The 13,654-nt window shown below is 38.9% G+C and overlaps 1 protein-coding gene across 1 annotated transcript in view; it reads left to right on the top strand.

Annotated features, from left to right (window-relative positions):
* The window catches only part of ALKBH8 (alkB homolog 8, tRNA methyltransferase), a 61,316-nt gene that overhangs the window by 32,750 nt on the left and 14,912 nt on the right, over positions 1-13,654 (top strand). Inside the window, exon 8 of the mRNA XM_024732949.1 lies at positions 11,792-11,943. Coding sequence (XP_024588717.1) covers positions 11,792-11,943 — 152 coding nt within the window. The remainder of the gene's footprint in view (positions 1-11,791; positions 11,944-13,654) is intronic.

Below are 13,654 nucleotides of genomic sequence, written 5' to 3'. Positions count from 1 at the left end.
TTTTTTTGCCGTACGCGGACCTCTCACTGTTGTGGCCTCTCCCGTTGTGCAGCACAGGCTCCAGATGCGCAGGCTCAGTGGCCATGGCTCACGGGCCTAGCCACTCCGTGGCATGTGGGATCTTCCCGGACCGGGGCATGAACCCACGTCCCTTGCATCTGCAGGCGGACTCTCAACCACTGCGCCACCAGGGAAGCCCTGTTTTTATCTTTTTATTTAATATTTTCCCAACTAGATTATAATTTAAGTACAGGGGGAAAAAAGATGTTCAGAGACATGTAAAGAATTAATTATTTTTAACATATGGATTACCTCTTCCCAGAAATCTGAGATTGGTACCCAAAGCAGTAAGTACTGCTTGACCTTTGCCTAAGATTTAACTCTAGGCAAGTGAAGTAATTGACTTCAGAGAGCCATTATAGAGAACTACTTAGTACCCAAGAGAGAATTGCTAATAAGAGTTTCAAGATATTCATTGTTCTAAAATATCTTGACTTTTGTTCAACACCATAGTTTTAATCATTTTCAGCTATGAGAGTAACAATCATATAATTTCAGGCATTTTTTGCTTGCTTTTACTTCTAAAAAATTGCTTTTAGCATGAGCTCTTTTAAAAGAGCCATTCTCCCAACTTGTTTTATGAGACTGGCATTACCCTGACACCAAAATTTGTTAAGGACATTACAATAAAATAAAATTATAGACCAGTATCTCTCAGAGAAGGTAAAAGTCCTTGACAAAATATTAGAAAATCCAATCCTGCAATATATAAAAAAGAAAACACATCAAGACTAAGTGGAGTTTATCCCAGGATTGTAAGATAGGTTTAACATTTGGAAACTGAACATTAAAAGAACAAAAGAGAAAAAGTATATAATCATGTCATCTTGATTGATGCAGAAAATGTATTTGACAGAATTCAGCATCCACTCATGATAAAAACTTGGCAAACTAGGATAAGAAGGAAACTTCTTCAGTCTGATAAAGGGCATCAATGAAAAACCCACAGGCAACATCATACTTAGTGATAAAATATTGAATGCTTTTTCCTAAAATATTGAACATGGCAGGGATTTCTGCTCTCATCACTTCTATTTAATATTGTATTGGATGTCTTAGTATAATAATCCAAGAGAAAAGTGAAAATCATATGTATTTGAAAAGAAGAAGTAAAACTCTTTATGATCGTAGATGTAGAAAATCCTAGGAAATCTACAAAGTACTAGAATTAATAACTAAATATAGCATACAGGTTTGTAGCATACAGGGTCAATAATCAAAAATTAATTTTGGGCTTCCCTGGTGGCGCAGTGGTTGAGAGTCCGCCTGCCGATGCAGGGGACATGGGTTCGTGCCCCGGTCCGGGAAGATCCCACATGCCACGGAGCGGCTAGGCCCGTGAGTAGAGGCCGGCGTACAAAAAAAAAAAAAAAAAAAAAAATTAATTTTGGGGGAAAGAAATAAAATCCTTTTTAAAATAGTATCAAGACCTTGTTACCAAAACAAACTTGGGTTCACTTGCCCACACGCAGTAAAAGCCAGTCTACTGACATCAGGTTGTGGGTGAAGGAAAGTGGAGCATTTATTGTTGGGCACTGTACAACGAATCCGAACAGCTAGTGCTCAAAAAGCCCAAACTCCTCAATGGGTTTCAGCAAAGTTTTGTTTTGTTTTTTTCAGTATGCGGGCCTCTCACTGTTGTGGCCTCTCCTGTTGCGGAGCACAGGCTCCGGACGTGCAGGCTCAGAGGCCATGGCTCACGGGCCTAGCCAGTCTATGGCATGTGGGACCCTCCCAGACCGGGGCACGAACCCGTGTCCCCTGCATCAGCAGGCGGACTCTCAACCACTGCGCCACAAGGGAAGGCCCAGCAAAGTATTTTTAAAGGCAGGGTGAGTGAGGGGCATCCCAGGGTATGTGATCAGCCTGTGCACAGTTCTCTGATTGGTTGATGTTGAAGTAACAGGGTGGTGTCACAGGGGTTAATATTATCAATCCTTAGGTGCCAGTAGGTCATGGGTGCTCATGGTCATCAAGTAGTTAATTTCTTTCATTTAGTAGGGGTTTTAGCATCTGTAAAACAATTCAGGAAATGTGCATCAGATACTATTATCTAGGTACTTCAGAGAGGAGCTAAAAGCAGAGGATATGGGGGAGGGATCTGTCTGGGGAAGACCACATAAGGTCCTGCTCGGTTACAACCTGTGAAATACTTCTTTTCCAATACTCTGAATTTATTAGTTTCAAAAATAAACAGTTTCGGGCTTCCCTGGTGGCGCAGTGGTTGAGAGTCCGCCTGCCGATGCAGGAGACACGGGTTCGTGCCCCGGTCCGGGAAGATCCCACATGCCGCGGAGCGGCTGGGCCCGTGAGCCATGGCTGCTGAGCCTGCGCGTCCGGAGCCGCTGAGCCTGCGCATCCGGAGCCTGTGCTCCGCAACGGGAGAGACCACAACAGTGAGAGGCCCGCGTACTGAAAAAAAAAAAAAAAAAAAAAAAAAAACAATACAAAGTGTTTTCCCAGGAAATTCTGTTTTTAATAAAAAAAAAAAAAAAAAAAAAAAAAAATAGTTTCAGAAGCTGTCAGCCTGGAAATTCTGATTTTTTAATTAAGATTTTATTTATATATAACACTGTATTAGTTCCAGATGTACAGCATACTGATTCTCTCTATGTATATATTGCAAAACGGTCAACACAATAAGTCTAGTTAACATCCATCACCACACAGTTACAAATTTGTTTTTCTTTTATTGGGAACTTTTATGATATACTCTCTTAGCAACTATCAAATATGCAATACAGTATTATTAACTATAGACACCGTTATAGCACCCGGACTTATTTACTTTATTACAGGAAGTTTATACCTTTTGACCACATTTACCATTTCACACACCTTCCCCCACCCAACTTCACCCCACCCCACCCACCTCACAAACCACCAATCTGTTTTCTGTATGTATAAGTTTGTTTTATTTTTGTTTTACATTCCACATGTAAGTGAGATCATATGATATTTTTCTTTCTTTCTCTGACTTATTTCAGTTAGCATAATGCCCAGTTGTTTCCATGTCTTGGCTATTGTAAATAATGCTGCAATGAACATAGGGGGTACAGATATCTTTTTTCTTTTTTTTTTTCTTTTGCGGTACGTGGGCTTCTCACTGTTGTGGCCTCTCACATTGCGGAGCACAGGCTCCGGACGCGCAGGCCCAGCGGCCACGGCCCACAGGCCCAGCCACTCCGCGGCATGTGGGATCCTCCTGGACCGGGGCATGAACCTGCGTCCCCTGCATTGGCAGGTGGACCCCCAACCACTGCGCCACCAGGGAAGCCCCCAGGTATCTTTTTAAGTTAGTCTTTTTGTTTCCTTCAGATAAATACCCAGAAGTGGAATTGCTTTGTTATATGGTAGTTATATTAAAATTTTTTGAGGAATCTCCATACTGTTCTGTAAGGGTTGCACCAATTTATATAACCACCAACAGCGTACAAGGATTGTCTTTTCTACACATCCTTGCCAACACTCCTTATTTTTGTCTTTTTGATAATAGCCATTCTTTTTTTTTTCACAATTTTTTTAACATCTTTATTGGAGTATAATTGCTTTACATTGTTGTGTTAGTTGCTGCTGTATAACAAAGTGAATCATCCCCATATCCCCTCCCTCTTGTGTCTCCCTCCCACCCTCCCTATCCCACCCCTCTAGGTGGTCACAAAGCACGAGCTGATCTCCCTGTGCTATGCAGCTGCTTCCCAATAGCTATCTGTTTTACATTTGGTAGTGTATATATGTCAATGCCTTTCTCTCACTTAGTCTCAGCTTACCCTTCCCCCTCCCTGTGTCCTCAAGTTGATTCTCTGCGTCAGCATCTTTATTCCTGTCCTCCCCCTGGTTCTTCAAAACCATTTTTTTTTTTAGATTCTATATATATGTGTTAGCATATGGTATTTGTTTTTCTCTTTCTGACTTACTTCACTCTGTATGACAGACTCTGGGTCCATCCACCTCACTACAAATAACTCAATTTTGTTTCTCTTTATGGCTGAGTAATATTCCATTGTATGTACGTGCCACATCTTCTTTATCCATTCATCTGTCAATGGACACTTAGGTTGCTTCCATGTCCTGGCTGATAATAGCCATTCTAATAGGTATAATCTGATAATCTCATTCTGGCTTTGATTTGCATTTCACTGATTAGTGATGTTGAGCACCTTTTCATATACCCATTAGCCATCTGTATGTTTTCTTTGGAAAAATATCTATTCAGATCTTCTGCCTATTATTGAGTTCTTGATCTTTTTTTTTTTTTTGCAGTGGCACATAGATTAAACCGTAGTCAGTTGTTTTCTATTTTCCCTTTAATTTACACTAGAATTCTATAGATAATAAATTTCATCTTAACTTGATCATATTTTTATCATGTTTGCTTTTTTTTAAAACCAGGTTTATCTTTTAGCCTTCCTACTAGTTTTGTAAGTGGTTGATCTACTACCTTTACTGTACATTTGCCTTTACCAATGAGATTTTACCTTTCACAGTTTTCATATTTCTTATGGTCTTTTCTGCTTAGAAAAGTCCCTTTAGCCTTTCTTGCAAAGCTGCCTTGGTGGTGCTAAACTCTTTTAGCTTTTGCTTGTCTGTAAAACTTTTTAACTCTCAAGTCTGGATGAAAGCTTTGCTGGGTAGAGTATTCTTGGTTGTAGATTTTTCCCTTTCATCATTTTAAATATATTGTGTCACTCCCTTCTGGACTGCAGAGTTTCTGCTGAATAGTCAGCTTATAACCTTATGGGAGTTCGCTTGTATGTAACTTGTTGCTTTCCCCTTGCTGCTTTTAATATTCTCTCTTTATCATTATTTTTTGCCATTTTAATTACAGTGTGTCTGGGTGTGGTCCTCTTTAGGTTGCTCCTGTTTGGGACTCTCTGTGCTTCCTGCACCGGGACGTCTGTTTCCTTTCCCAGGATAGGGACGTTTTCAGCTCTTGTGTCTTCAAATATGTTCTCTGCCCCTTTCTGTCTCTCTTCTCCTCTGGGACCCCTATAGTGTGAATATTAGTGCAATTGATGTGTCTCAGAGGTCTCTTAAACTGTCCACATTTCTTTTTTTTTTTTTAACATCTTTATTGGAGTATAATTGCTTTATATTGAAGAATCCTTGCATTCCTGGAATAAACCCCACTTGATCATGGTGTATGATCCTTTTAATGTGCTGTTGGATTCTGTTTGCTAGTATTTTGTTGAGGATTTTTGCATCTATATTTATCAGTGATATTGGCCTGTCGTTTTCTTTCTTCATGACATCCTTGTCTGGTTTTGAATCAAGGTGATGGTGGCCTTGTAGAATGAATTTGGGAGTGTTCCTCCCTCTGCTATATTTTGGAAGAGTTTGAGAAGGATAGGTGTTAGCTCTTCTCTAAATGTTTGATAGAATTCACCTGTGAAGCCATCTGGTCCTGGGCTTTTGTTTGTTGGAAGATTTTTAATCACAGTTTCAATTTCAGTGCTTGTGATTGGTCTGTTCATATTTTCTATTTCTTCCTGATTCAGTCTTAGCAGGTTGTGCATTTCTAAGAATTTGTCCATTTCTTCCAGGTTGTCCATTTTATTGGCATAGAGTTGCTTGTAGTAATCTCTCATGATCTTTTTTATTTCTGCAGTGTCAGTTGTTACTTCTCCTTTTTCATTTCCAATTCTGTTGATTTGAGTCTTCTCTCTTTTTTTCTTGATGAGTCTGGCTAATGGTTTATCTATTTTGTTTATCTTCTCAAAGAACTAGCTTTAAGTTTTATTGATCTTTACTATTGTTTCCTTCATTTCTTTTTCATTTATTTCTGATATGATTTTTATGATTTCTTTCCTTCTGCTAGCTTTGGGGTTTTTTTGTTCTTCTTTCTCAGATTGCATTAGGTGCAAGGTTAGGTTGTTTATTCGAGGTGTTTTCTGTTTCTTAAGGTGGGCTTCTATTGCTGTAAAGTTCCCTCTTAGAACTGCTTTTGCTGCATCCCATAAGTTTTGGGTCATCGTGTCTCCATTGTTATTTGTTTCTAGGTATTTTTTGATTTCCTCTTTGATTTGTGCAGTGATCGCTTCGTTATTAAGTAGTGTATTGTTTAGCCTCCATGTGTTTGTTTTTTTACAGATCTTTTCCTGTAATTGATATCTAGTCCCATAGCGTTGTGGTCGGAAAAGATACTTGATACACTTTCAATTTTCTGAAATTTACCAAGGCTTGATTTATGACCCAAGATATGATCTATCCTGGAGAATGTTCCATGAGCACTTGAGAAAAATGTGTATTCTGTTGTTTTTGGATGTAGTGTCCTATAAATATCAATTAAGTCCATCTTGTTTAATGTATCATTTAAAGCTTGTGTTTCCTTATTTATTTTCATTTTGGTGGAGGGAGGGAGGGATGGTGGGAGGATGGAAGGAAGGAAGGAAGGAGGGAAGGAAGGAAAAAAGAAAAGATAAAGTAAAGTAAAATATAATAAAGTTATTAAATTAAAAAATAATTATTAAGAAAAAAAAATTTTTTTAAATGGACGGATAGAACCTTAGGACAAATGGTGGAAGCAAAGCTATAGAGACAAAATCTCAAAGAGAAGCATACACATACATACTCAGAAAAAGAGGAAAAGGGGAAAAAATCATAAATCTTGTTCTCATAGTCCACCTCCTCAATTTGGGATGATTCGTTGTCTAAAGGAGGGAAGGACGAAGGAAAGAAAGAAAGAGAGAGAGAGAGAGAAAGAAAGAAGATAAAATAAAGTTATTACAATCAATAATAATTATTAAGAAAAAAAACGGACGAATAGAACCCTAGGACAAATGGTGGAAGCAAAGCTATACAGACAAAATCTCGCACAGAAGCATACACATACACACGCACAAAAAGAGTGAAAGGGGAAAAATTCCTAAATTTTGCTCTCAAAGGTCACCTTCTCAATGTGGGATGATTTGTTGTCTATTCATATATTCCACAGATGCAGGGTACATCAAGTTGATTGTGGAGCTTTAATCCGCTGCTTCTGAGGCTGCTGGGAGAGATTTCACTTTCTCTTCTTTGTTCTCACAGCTTCCAGGGGCTCAGCTTTGGATTTGGCCCCGCCTCTGCGTATAGGTCGCTGGAGGGCGTCTGTTTTTCGCCCAGACAGGACGGGTTAAAGGAGCCGCTGATTCGGGAGCTCTGGCTCACTCAGGCCGCAGGGAGGGAGGGGCACAGAGAGCGGGGCGAGCCTGCGGCGGCAGAGGCCAGCGTGCCGTTGCACCAGCCTGAGGCTCGCTGTTCGTTCTCCCAGGGAAGTTGTCCCTGGATCCCGGGAACCTGGCAGTGGCGGGCTGCACAGGCTCCCCAGAAGGGAGGTGTGGATAGTGACCTGTGCTCGCACACAGGCTTCTTGATGGCGGCAGCAGCAGCCTTAGCTTCTTATGCCCATGCCCGCCTCTGGGGTCCGCGCTTTTAGCCGCGGCTCACGCCCGTCTCTGGAGCTCCTTTAAGCAGTGCTCTTAATCCCCTCTCCTCGTGCACCAGGAAACAAAGAGGGAAGAAAAAGTCTCTTGCCTCTTCGGCAGCTCCAGACCTTTTCCCGGACTCCCTCCCGGCTAGCCGTGGTGCACTAACCCCTTCAGGCTGTGTTCACGCTGCCAACCTCAGTCCTCTCCCTGTGCTCCGACCAAAGCCCGAGCCTCAGCTCGCAGCCCCGCCCGCCCCGGCGGGTGAGCAGACAAGCCTCTCGGGCTGGTGAGTGCCAGTCGGCACCGATCCTCTGTGCGAGGATCTCCCCGCTTTGCCCTCTGCACCCCTGTTGCTGCGGTCTCCTCCGCGGCTCCGAAGCTTCCACCCTCCGCCACCCGCAGTCTCCGCCCGCGAAGGGGCTTCCTAGTGTGTGGAATCCTTTCCTCCTTCACAGCTCCCTCCCACTGGTGCAGGTCCCGTCCCTGCATCTTTTGTCTCTGTTTTTTCTTTTTTTCTTTTGCCCTACCGAGGTACATGAGGAGTTTCTTGCCTTTTGGGAGGTCTGAGGTCTTCTGCCAGCATTCAGTAGGTGTTCTGTAGGAGTTGTTCCACGTGTAGATGTATTTCTGGTGTATCTGTGGGGTGGAAGGTGATCTCCGCGTCTTACTCTTCCTCCATCTTCCCCTCGTCTCCTGTCCTCATTTCTTTTTATTCTTTTTTCTGTTCAGCTTGAGTGATTTCCACTACTCTGTCTGTCTCCAGCTCGATAATCCATTTCTCTATATATCTAATCTACTGATTCCATCTACTGTATTTTTTATTTCAGTGGTCATATTTTTCAGCTCTGTTTGTTTCTTCTTTATATTTTCTAACTCATTGTTAAAAATTTCTAACTTCTCGCTCTGTTCACCCAATCTTCTCCTGAGTTCTTTGATGAACTTTACAATCACTACCTTGAACTCTCTGTTGGGCAGATTGCTTATCTCCACTTTACTTAGTTCTTCTTCTGGGGTTTTTATCTTGTTCTTTCATTTGGAACATATTCCTCTGTCACCTCATTTTGCCTAATTTGCTGCTTTTATTTCTATGTATTTGTTGGGTTATATTTCTCAATCTCAGAGACGTGATCTTACCTAGGAAGTGTCCTATGGGGCCCAGCAGCACACTGCCCTCTGGACACCAGATCTATATGCTCTAGGGGTGCCCTCTATGTGGACTGCATGGTTCCTTAAGTTGTGGTGGGCAGACTACTGTGGGCTGTCTGGTAGACATGGTTTGTACTTTAATTATATGGTTGATATTTTTCTAGGTGTGTAGTCAACATATCTGATTCTTGATAAAGCAGTATCAACAACTGTAGTATAAAATTATGCTTTTTAAAAATTTGCTGAGATCTTTCAGGCCTGGCACATTCCCTGTGAGTATGAAACCCACTTCTATAGGCAGATAACCTTGGTAGAGTGGGTCAAGCAGACAACTTGGCTTTAGAAGATTTAAGTCTCAGAAATAAATTTAACAAAAGATATACAACACGTATACTCTAAAAATCATGAAACATTGGTAAGAGAAATTACAGAGCAAAATAAATGAAGAAATAGAGATGACATAATCATGGGTAGGGAACTTAATATTGTTAAGGTATCAGTTATTCCCAAATTGATCTAATGATTTAGTGTAATTCCAATCAGAATCTTAAAAGACTTTTTTTGTAGAAATTGATAAGCAGATTCTAAAATTTACCAGGAAACGTGAGTGATCAAGAATAATCCAGGGCTTCCCTGGTGGCGCAGTGGTTGAGAGTCCGCCTGCCGATGCAGGGGACATGGGTTCGTGTCCCGGTCCGGGAAGATGCCACATGCTGTGGAGCGGCTAGGCCCATGAGCCATGGCCTCTGAGCCTGCGCGTCTGGAGCCTGTGCTCCACAACAGGAGAGGCCACAACAGTGAGAGACCCACATACTGCAAAAAAAAAAGAATAATCCAAACAATCTTGAACATAACAACAATGTTGCAAGATTTATTCTACCTGACGTTTAAGATTTACTATATATAAAGCTACCTAATCAAAAGAGTGTAGTATTGTTGTACAGATAGACAAATAGACCAGTGGGACAGAATATATTCATAGATATGGTGTCAGTTGATTTTTGACAAAGATGGCAACACAATTCATTGTGGAAAGGAAAATTTTCAACAGACGGTGCTGGGACAATCAGAGCTCTATGTGGAAATAAAATGAGCCTTGATATACCTCACACCATTCACAAAAATTAATATGGGATAGATCATAAATTTAAATGTAAAAACAAAAACTAGGAGATGTCTAGAAGAAAATACAAGAGGATACTTTTGCAGCTCTGGGGTAGGCAAAGTTTTTTTTAGAAAGGTTTCAGAACACTGTAAAAGAAAAAGAAGACAAAATAACTGCATCAAAATTTAAAACTTCTGCTTATCAGAAGACAGCATTAAGAAAATGAAAAGGCAGGCTATACATGGGGGAAAAAGTATCCACAATACATATATCTAATAAAAGACTGGGTATAAGATTTGAACAGATCCTTTACCAGAAGGATCTATGAATGGCTAAAAAGCACATGAAAAGAAACAATATCATTAGTCATCAGAGAAATACAAATTATAACTGAAAGTTCATATCACTTGCTACATGCTAAAATGGCTAATATTTAAAACTTAGACAATACCAAGTGTTGGTGAGAATGTCAAGCAGCCTGAAACTCTCATATGTTGCTGGTGGGAGTGTAAAATTATGTGCAACCATCTTAGAAAACTGGTAGTTTCTTACACTATGACCCACCAATTTCAATCTTAGGTATTTTCCCAAGAGTAATAAAAGTATATATCTGAAAAAGATGTGTATAAGCTTTATTTGTAATAGTCCAAAACTAAGAATGCCAAATATCAATAAACAGGAGATTTAGGATAAATTATGGCATGTTCATATAATGAAATTTTACTCAGTGATTAAAGAAAAACAGTGAACTGCTGAAGCACACAGCTACATGGCTAAATCTCAAAATTATGTTCAGTGGACAAAGCCAGATACAAAATAGTGCCAACTATATATGAAATTCAAGAACAGGCAAAATTATACAGATAGAAATCAGAATAGTGGTTGCTTTCAGGGGGGCGGGGAAGACTGACTGGAAAAGGGCACGAGGGAATTTCCTTGGGTAATTGTCTTGATTGGGATGGTGGATACATGGTTGTGTGCATTTGTCAAAATTCATTGAACTGTACACTTAAGATATGTGCATTTCACTCTATAAATTTAACTTTGAAAAGGCCATATTTTCTTACTAAATGATTCCTTTTTCCCGTTCAAAAATTTGATCGATCTTCCAAGATTCCCTTTAAACTTTCTTATAATCTACAATGGCTTGTACTTTTCTCTCTTTAGTTTTCAATCTTTGTTTTACTTATTTTATCTGTTAATCATATACTTTTTTGTTCCATTATCTGTTGTTTTCTGATGATGTCCTTGACTTGCAGCTAGATTTCACTTACTAAGAAAGATATATTAGAAATTCCAGTGATAATTATGTATCTGTCTATTTCTCCTTTTAGATTTTGTTTTCACTTTTTGCTTTATATATTTTGAGGCTGTGCTATTAGTTAGGTGCATACAAATATATAGGGTTTTTACATAATATTTTTCTGTTGGATTGACCCTGTTATCATTATGAAATGTTCCTTTTTATCTCTATTAACACTTATTGCCTTAAAGTCTACTTTGTCTGATTAGTATAGCTATACCACATTTCTTTTGGTTTTGCTAGGTATATGCAAAATATTTGTTTTTTGTATGTTGTATCTATTTTTTCTATCATTTTCAACCATTCTCTGTCCTTATTTATAAGGTGTGTCTCTTGTAATCAGCACATAGTTGGATTTTTAAAAACATCCAGTCTGAAATTCTTTGTTCTTTAATTGTATTTAAAGTCCTTTTACATTTAACATTACTGATAATTGGATTTAACTTTACTATCTATTTGTTTCCCCTTTGTCCCATCTGTTTCGTGTTTTTTCTTCCTTGGCATTGGTATTAATTAAGCATTTGTTATTTTTCTACTTTTCCCCCTTGCATAGTTTGTTAGCTGTAAATGATTACCCTGGAGCTAATTTCCTAAGAGACAAAGACTTCTATTTCTTTGATTTTTTTCCACAATGCTTAGCAATTCAGGGAATCCAATAGATATTTGCAATAAATTCTTCTAGATTTACTCTATTCGCTTAATATTTTTAAAGGACATGAAATATTTTTCTGAATACAGTGTTAAATAAACTAATTTGACTGTTGTTTTTAGAATCACACCCAGAAAATTTGATACTGTTCAAGCGTCCAGGGGTCACAAAAGTGGAATTATCACCGGAGATGTTGAAGACTTAACTTTAAGCAAGAGGGGAATACGGACATCATTTACCTTTAGGAAAGTGAGGCAAACACCTTGTAATTGTAGTAAGTATATAATTTTGGTTCTCCTGTAAAATGGAGTAAATCTACTATGAAAATCTTTTGAAGTCCCATAAGAACTGAGAAGAGCTTTGTCTTAACTCCTCTAATGGCATTTCCTGTGTTCTGCCTTGTATTGTACTTACATATACTTTTCTTAACCACTCCCGTGGTTAGGTTTATAGTCCTTGAGGGCAGGGACTGCATCTTACTCATCTTTATTTTCCTCAAACATAGTACTTGAGCATAGTTGGATTCTAAATGAATATTTTATTTGTTATAGTCATGGTTAAGAATACTACAGTTTGGGGGCATTAAAATATCACTTGTAGGGGCTTCCCTGGTGGCGCAGTGGTTGAGAGTCTGCCTGCCAATGCAGGGGACATGGGTTCGTGCCCCGGTCCGGGAAGATCCCACATGCTGCGGAGCGGCTGGGCCCGTGAGCCATGGCCACTGAGCCTGCGCGTCCGGAGCCTGTGTTCTACAACAGGAGAGGCCACAACAGTGAGAGGCCCGCGTACCGCAAAAAAAAAAAAAAAAAAAAAAAAAAGATCCCTGCACGGTGGGGAAAAAAATAAATAAATAAAATAAAATATCACTTGTACAAGAATAAGTTTTTTTGGAAACAGCTTGTCACATTTCTCAATTACTTCTCATTAACTTAACAGGGAAGTTGGAGATGACAAACTGTTCTATAGTAAGTGGATAACTTTAGGGGGATAAACAGTGTTTGTTTTAGTCAGTTGGGAAAGGAGTGCTCAAAAACTTGTCGAGGATGCTGTTCTGAATTGTCTGTATAAGTGCATCATGACCTGTATTTCTTGGACTCAAATAAATACCCCTTGTGTTTTATAAATAATATTTTACAATAACAGTGATGTTATGAGCTTTTTACATCCTGGTGGTTTCAGTTATGGGTGGTATCTCAGCAGGAGCTTTTGGATTTAGTCATCTTAAAAACATTTTAAATTAAAAATCTTTATTATATGTATAAGATATTATTCTGTTAGGAAACTTGTACTCTTCATATTTGATAACTTCATGTTAGTGAAGCTTAAAATAGGTTTTAACAGGTTTTTGTTTCTTTTGCTAAAAGTGTCACTGAGGACTTAAAAACAAAATTTTTTTATCAATTGAAAAATATTTATTTAGTATTTGATGAACGTCTAACACTGCCAGTAGCTTTACAAGGTATAGAAAAATAAAGCATGGCTCTTGTTCTCAAGGAATTTGAAATTTAGTAGAAGAGACAAGTTGGTTTTCTTATGCAAATGTTTTTTTGTTATGGACATTAATTTAAGGGTTGCTATAAGAAGCTCTGATTATTCGGTTTACAGATTTTTTTAAAAGATCAAGGCCATCTTTTGGATACTTTTGGTCAAAATTTGTGGATTTAAGTGATCCTCCTTTTACATAACTGAGATGTTCATAATTTCCAAGAGAATAAAATTTTTAGCAAGACCAGCTTAAGATAATTGTAATGTATATTGTAGTGTAATTGTAATTCTGATGTAACCAACATAATGTAACCCATCTGTTTCCACATGTATGTTTTAGAGCTCTCAAGCTTTCTGGGGCTACCCTTTTCTTAAATGTCTACATATAGTATTTAGAGCTTCACTTTACACATTAGTAGGGACTAGATAGTTCCACTCCCATTCAAAGTTTGGAATCTTCTAGTTATATTTAGGGAAAATTCCTGAAGCCATCAATTCTT

This window comes from Neophocaena asiaeorientalis, unplaced genomic scaffold, assembly GCF_003031525.2.
Source record: "Neophocaena asiaeorientalis asiaeorientalis breed wild unplaced genomic scaffold, Neophocaena_asiaeorientalis_V1.1 scaffold947, whole genome shotgun sequence".
Taxonomy (NCBI): Eukaryota; Metazoa; Chordata; class Mammalia; order Artiodactyla; family Phocoenidae; genus Neophocaena; species Neophocaena asiaeorientalis.
This window is presented reverse-complemented; position numbering and strand designations above follow the sequence as displayed.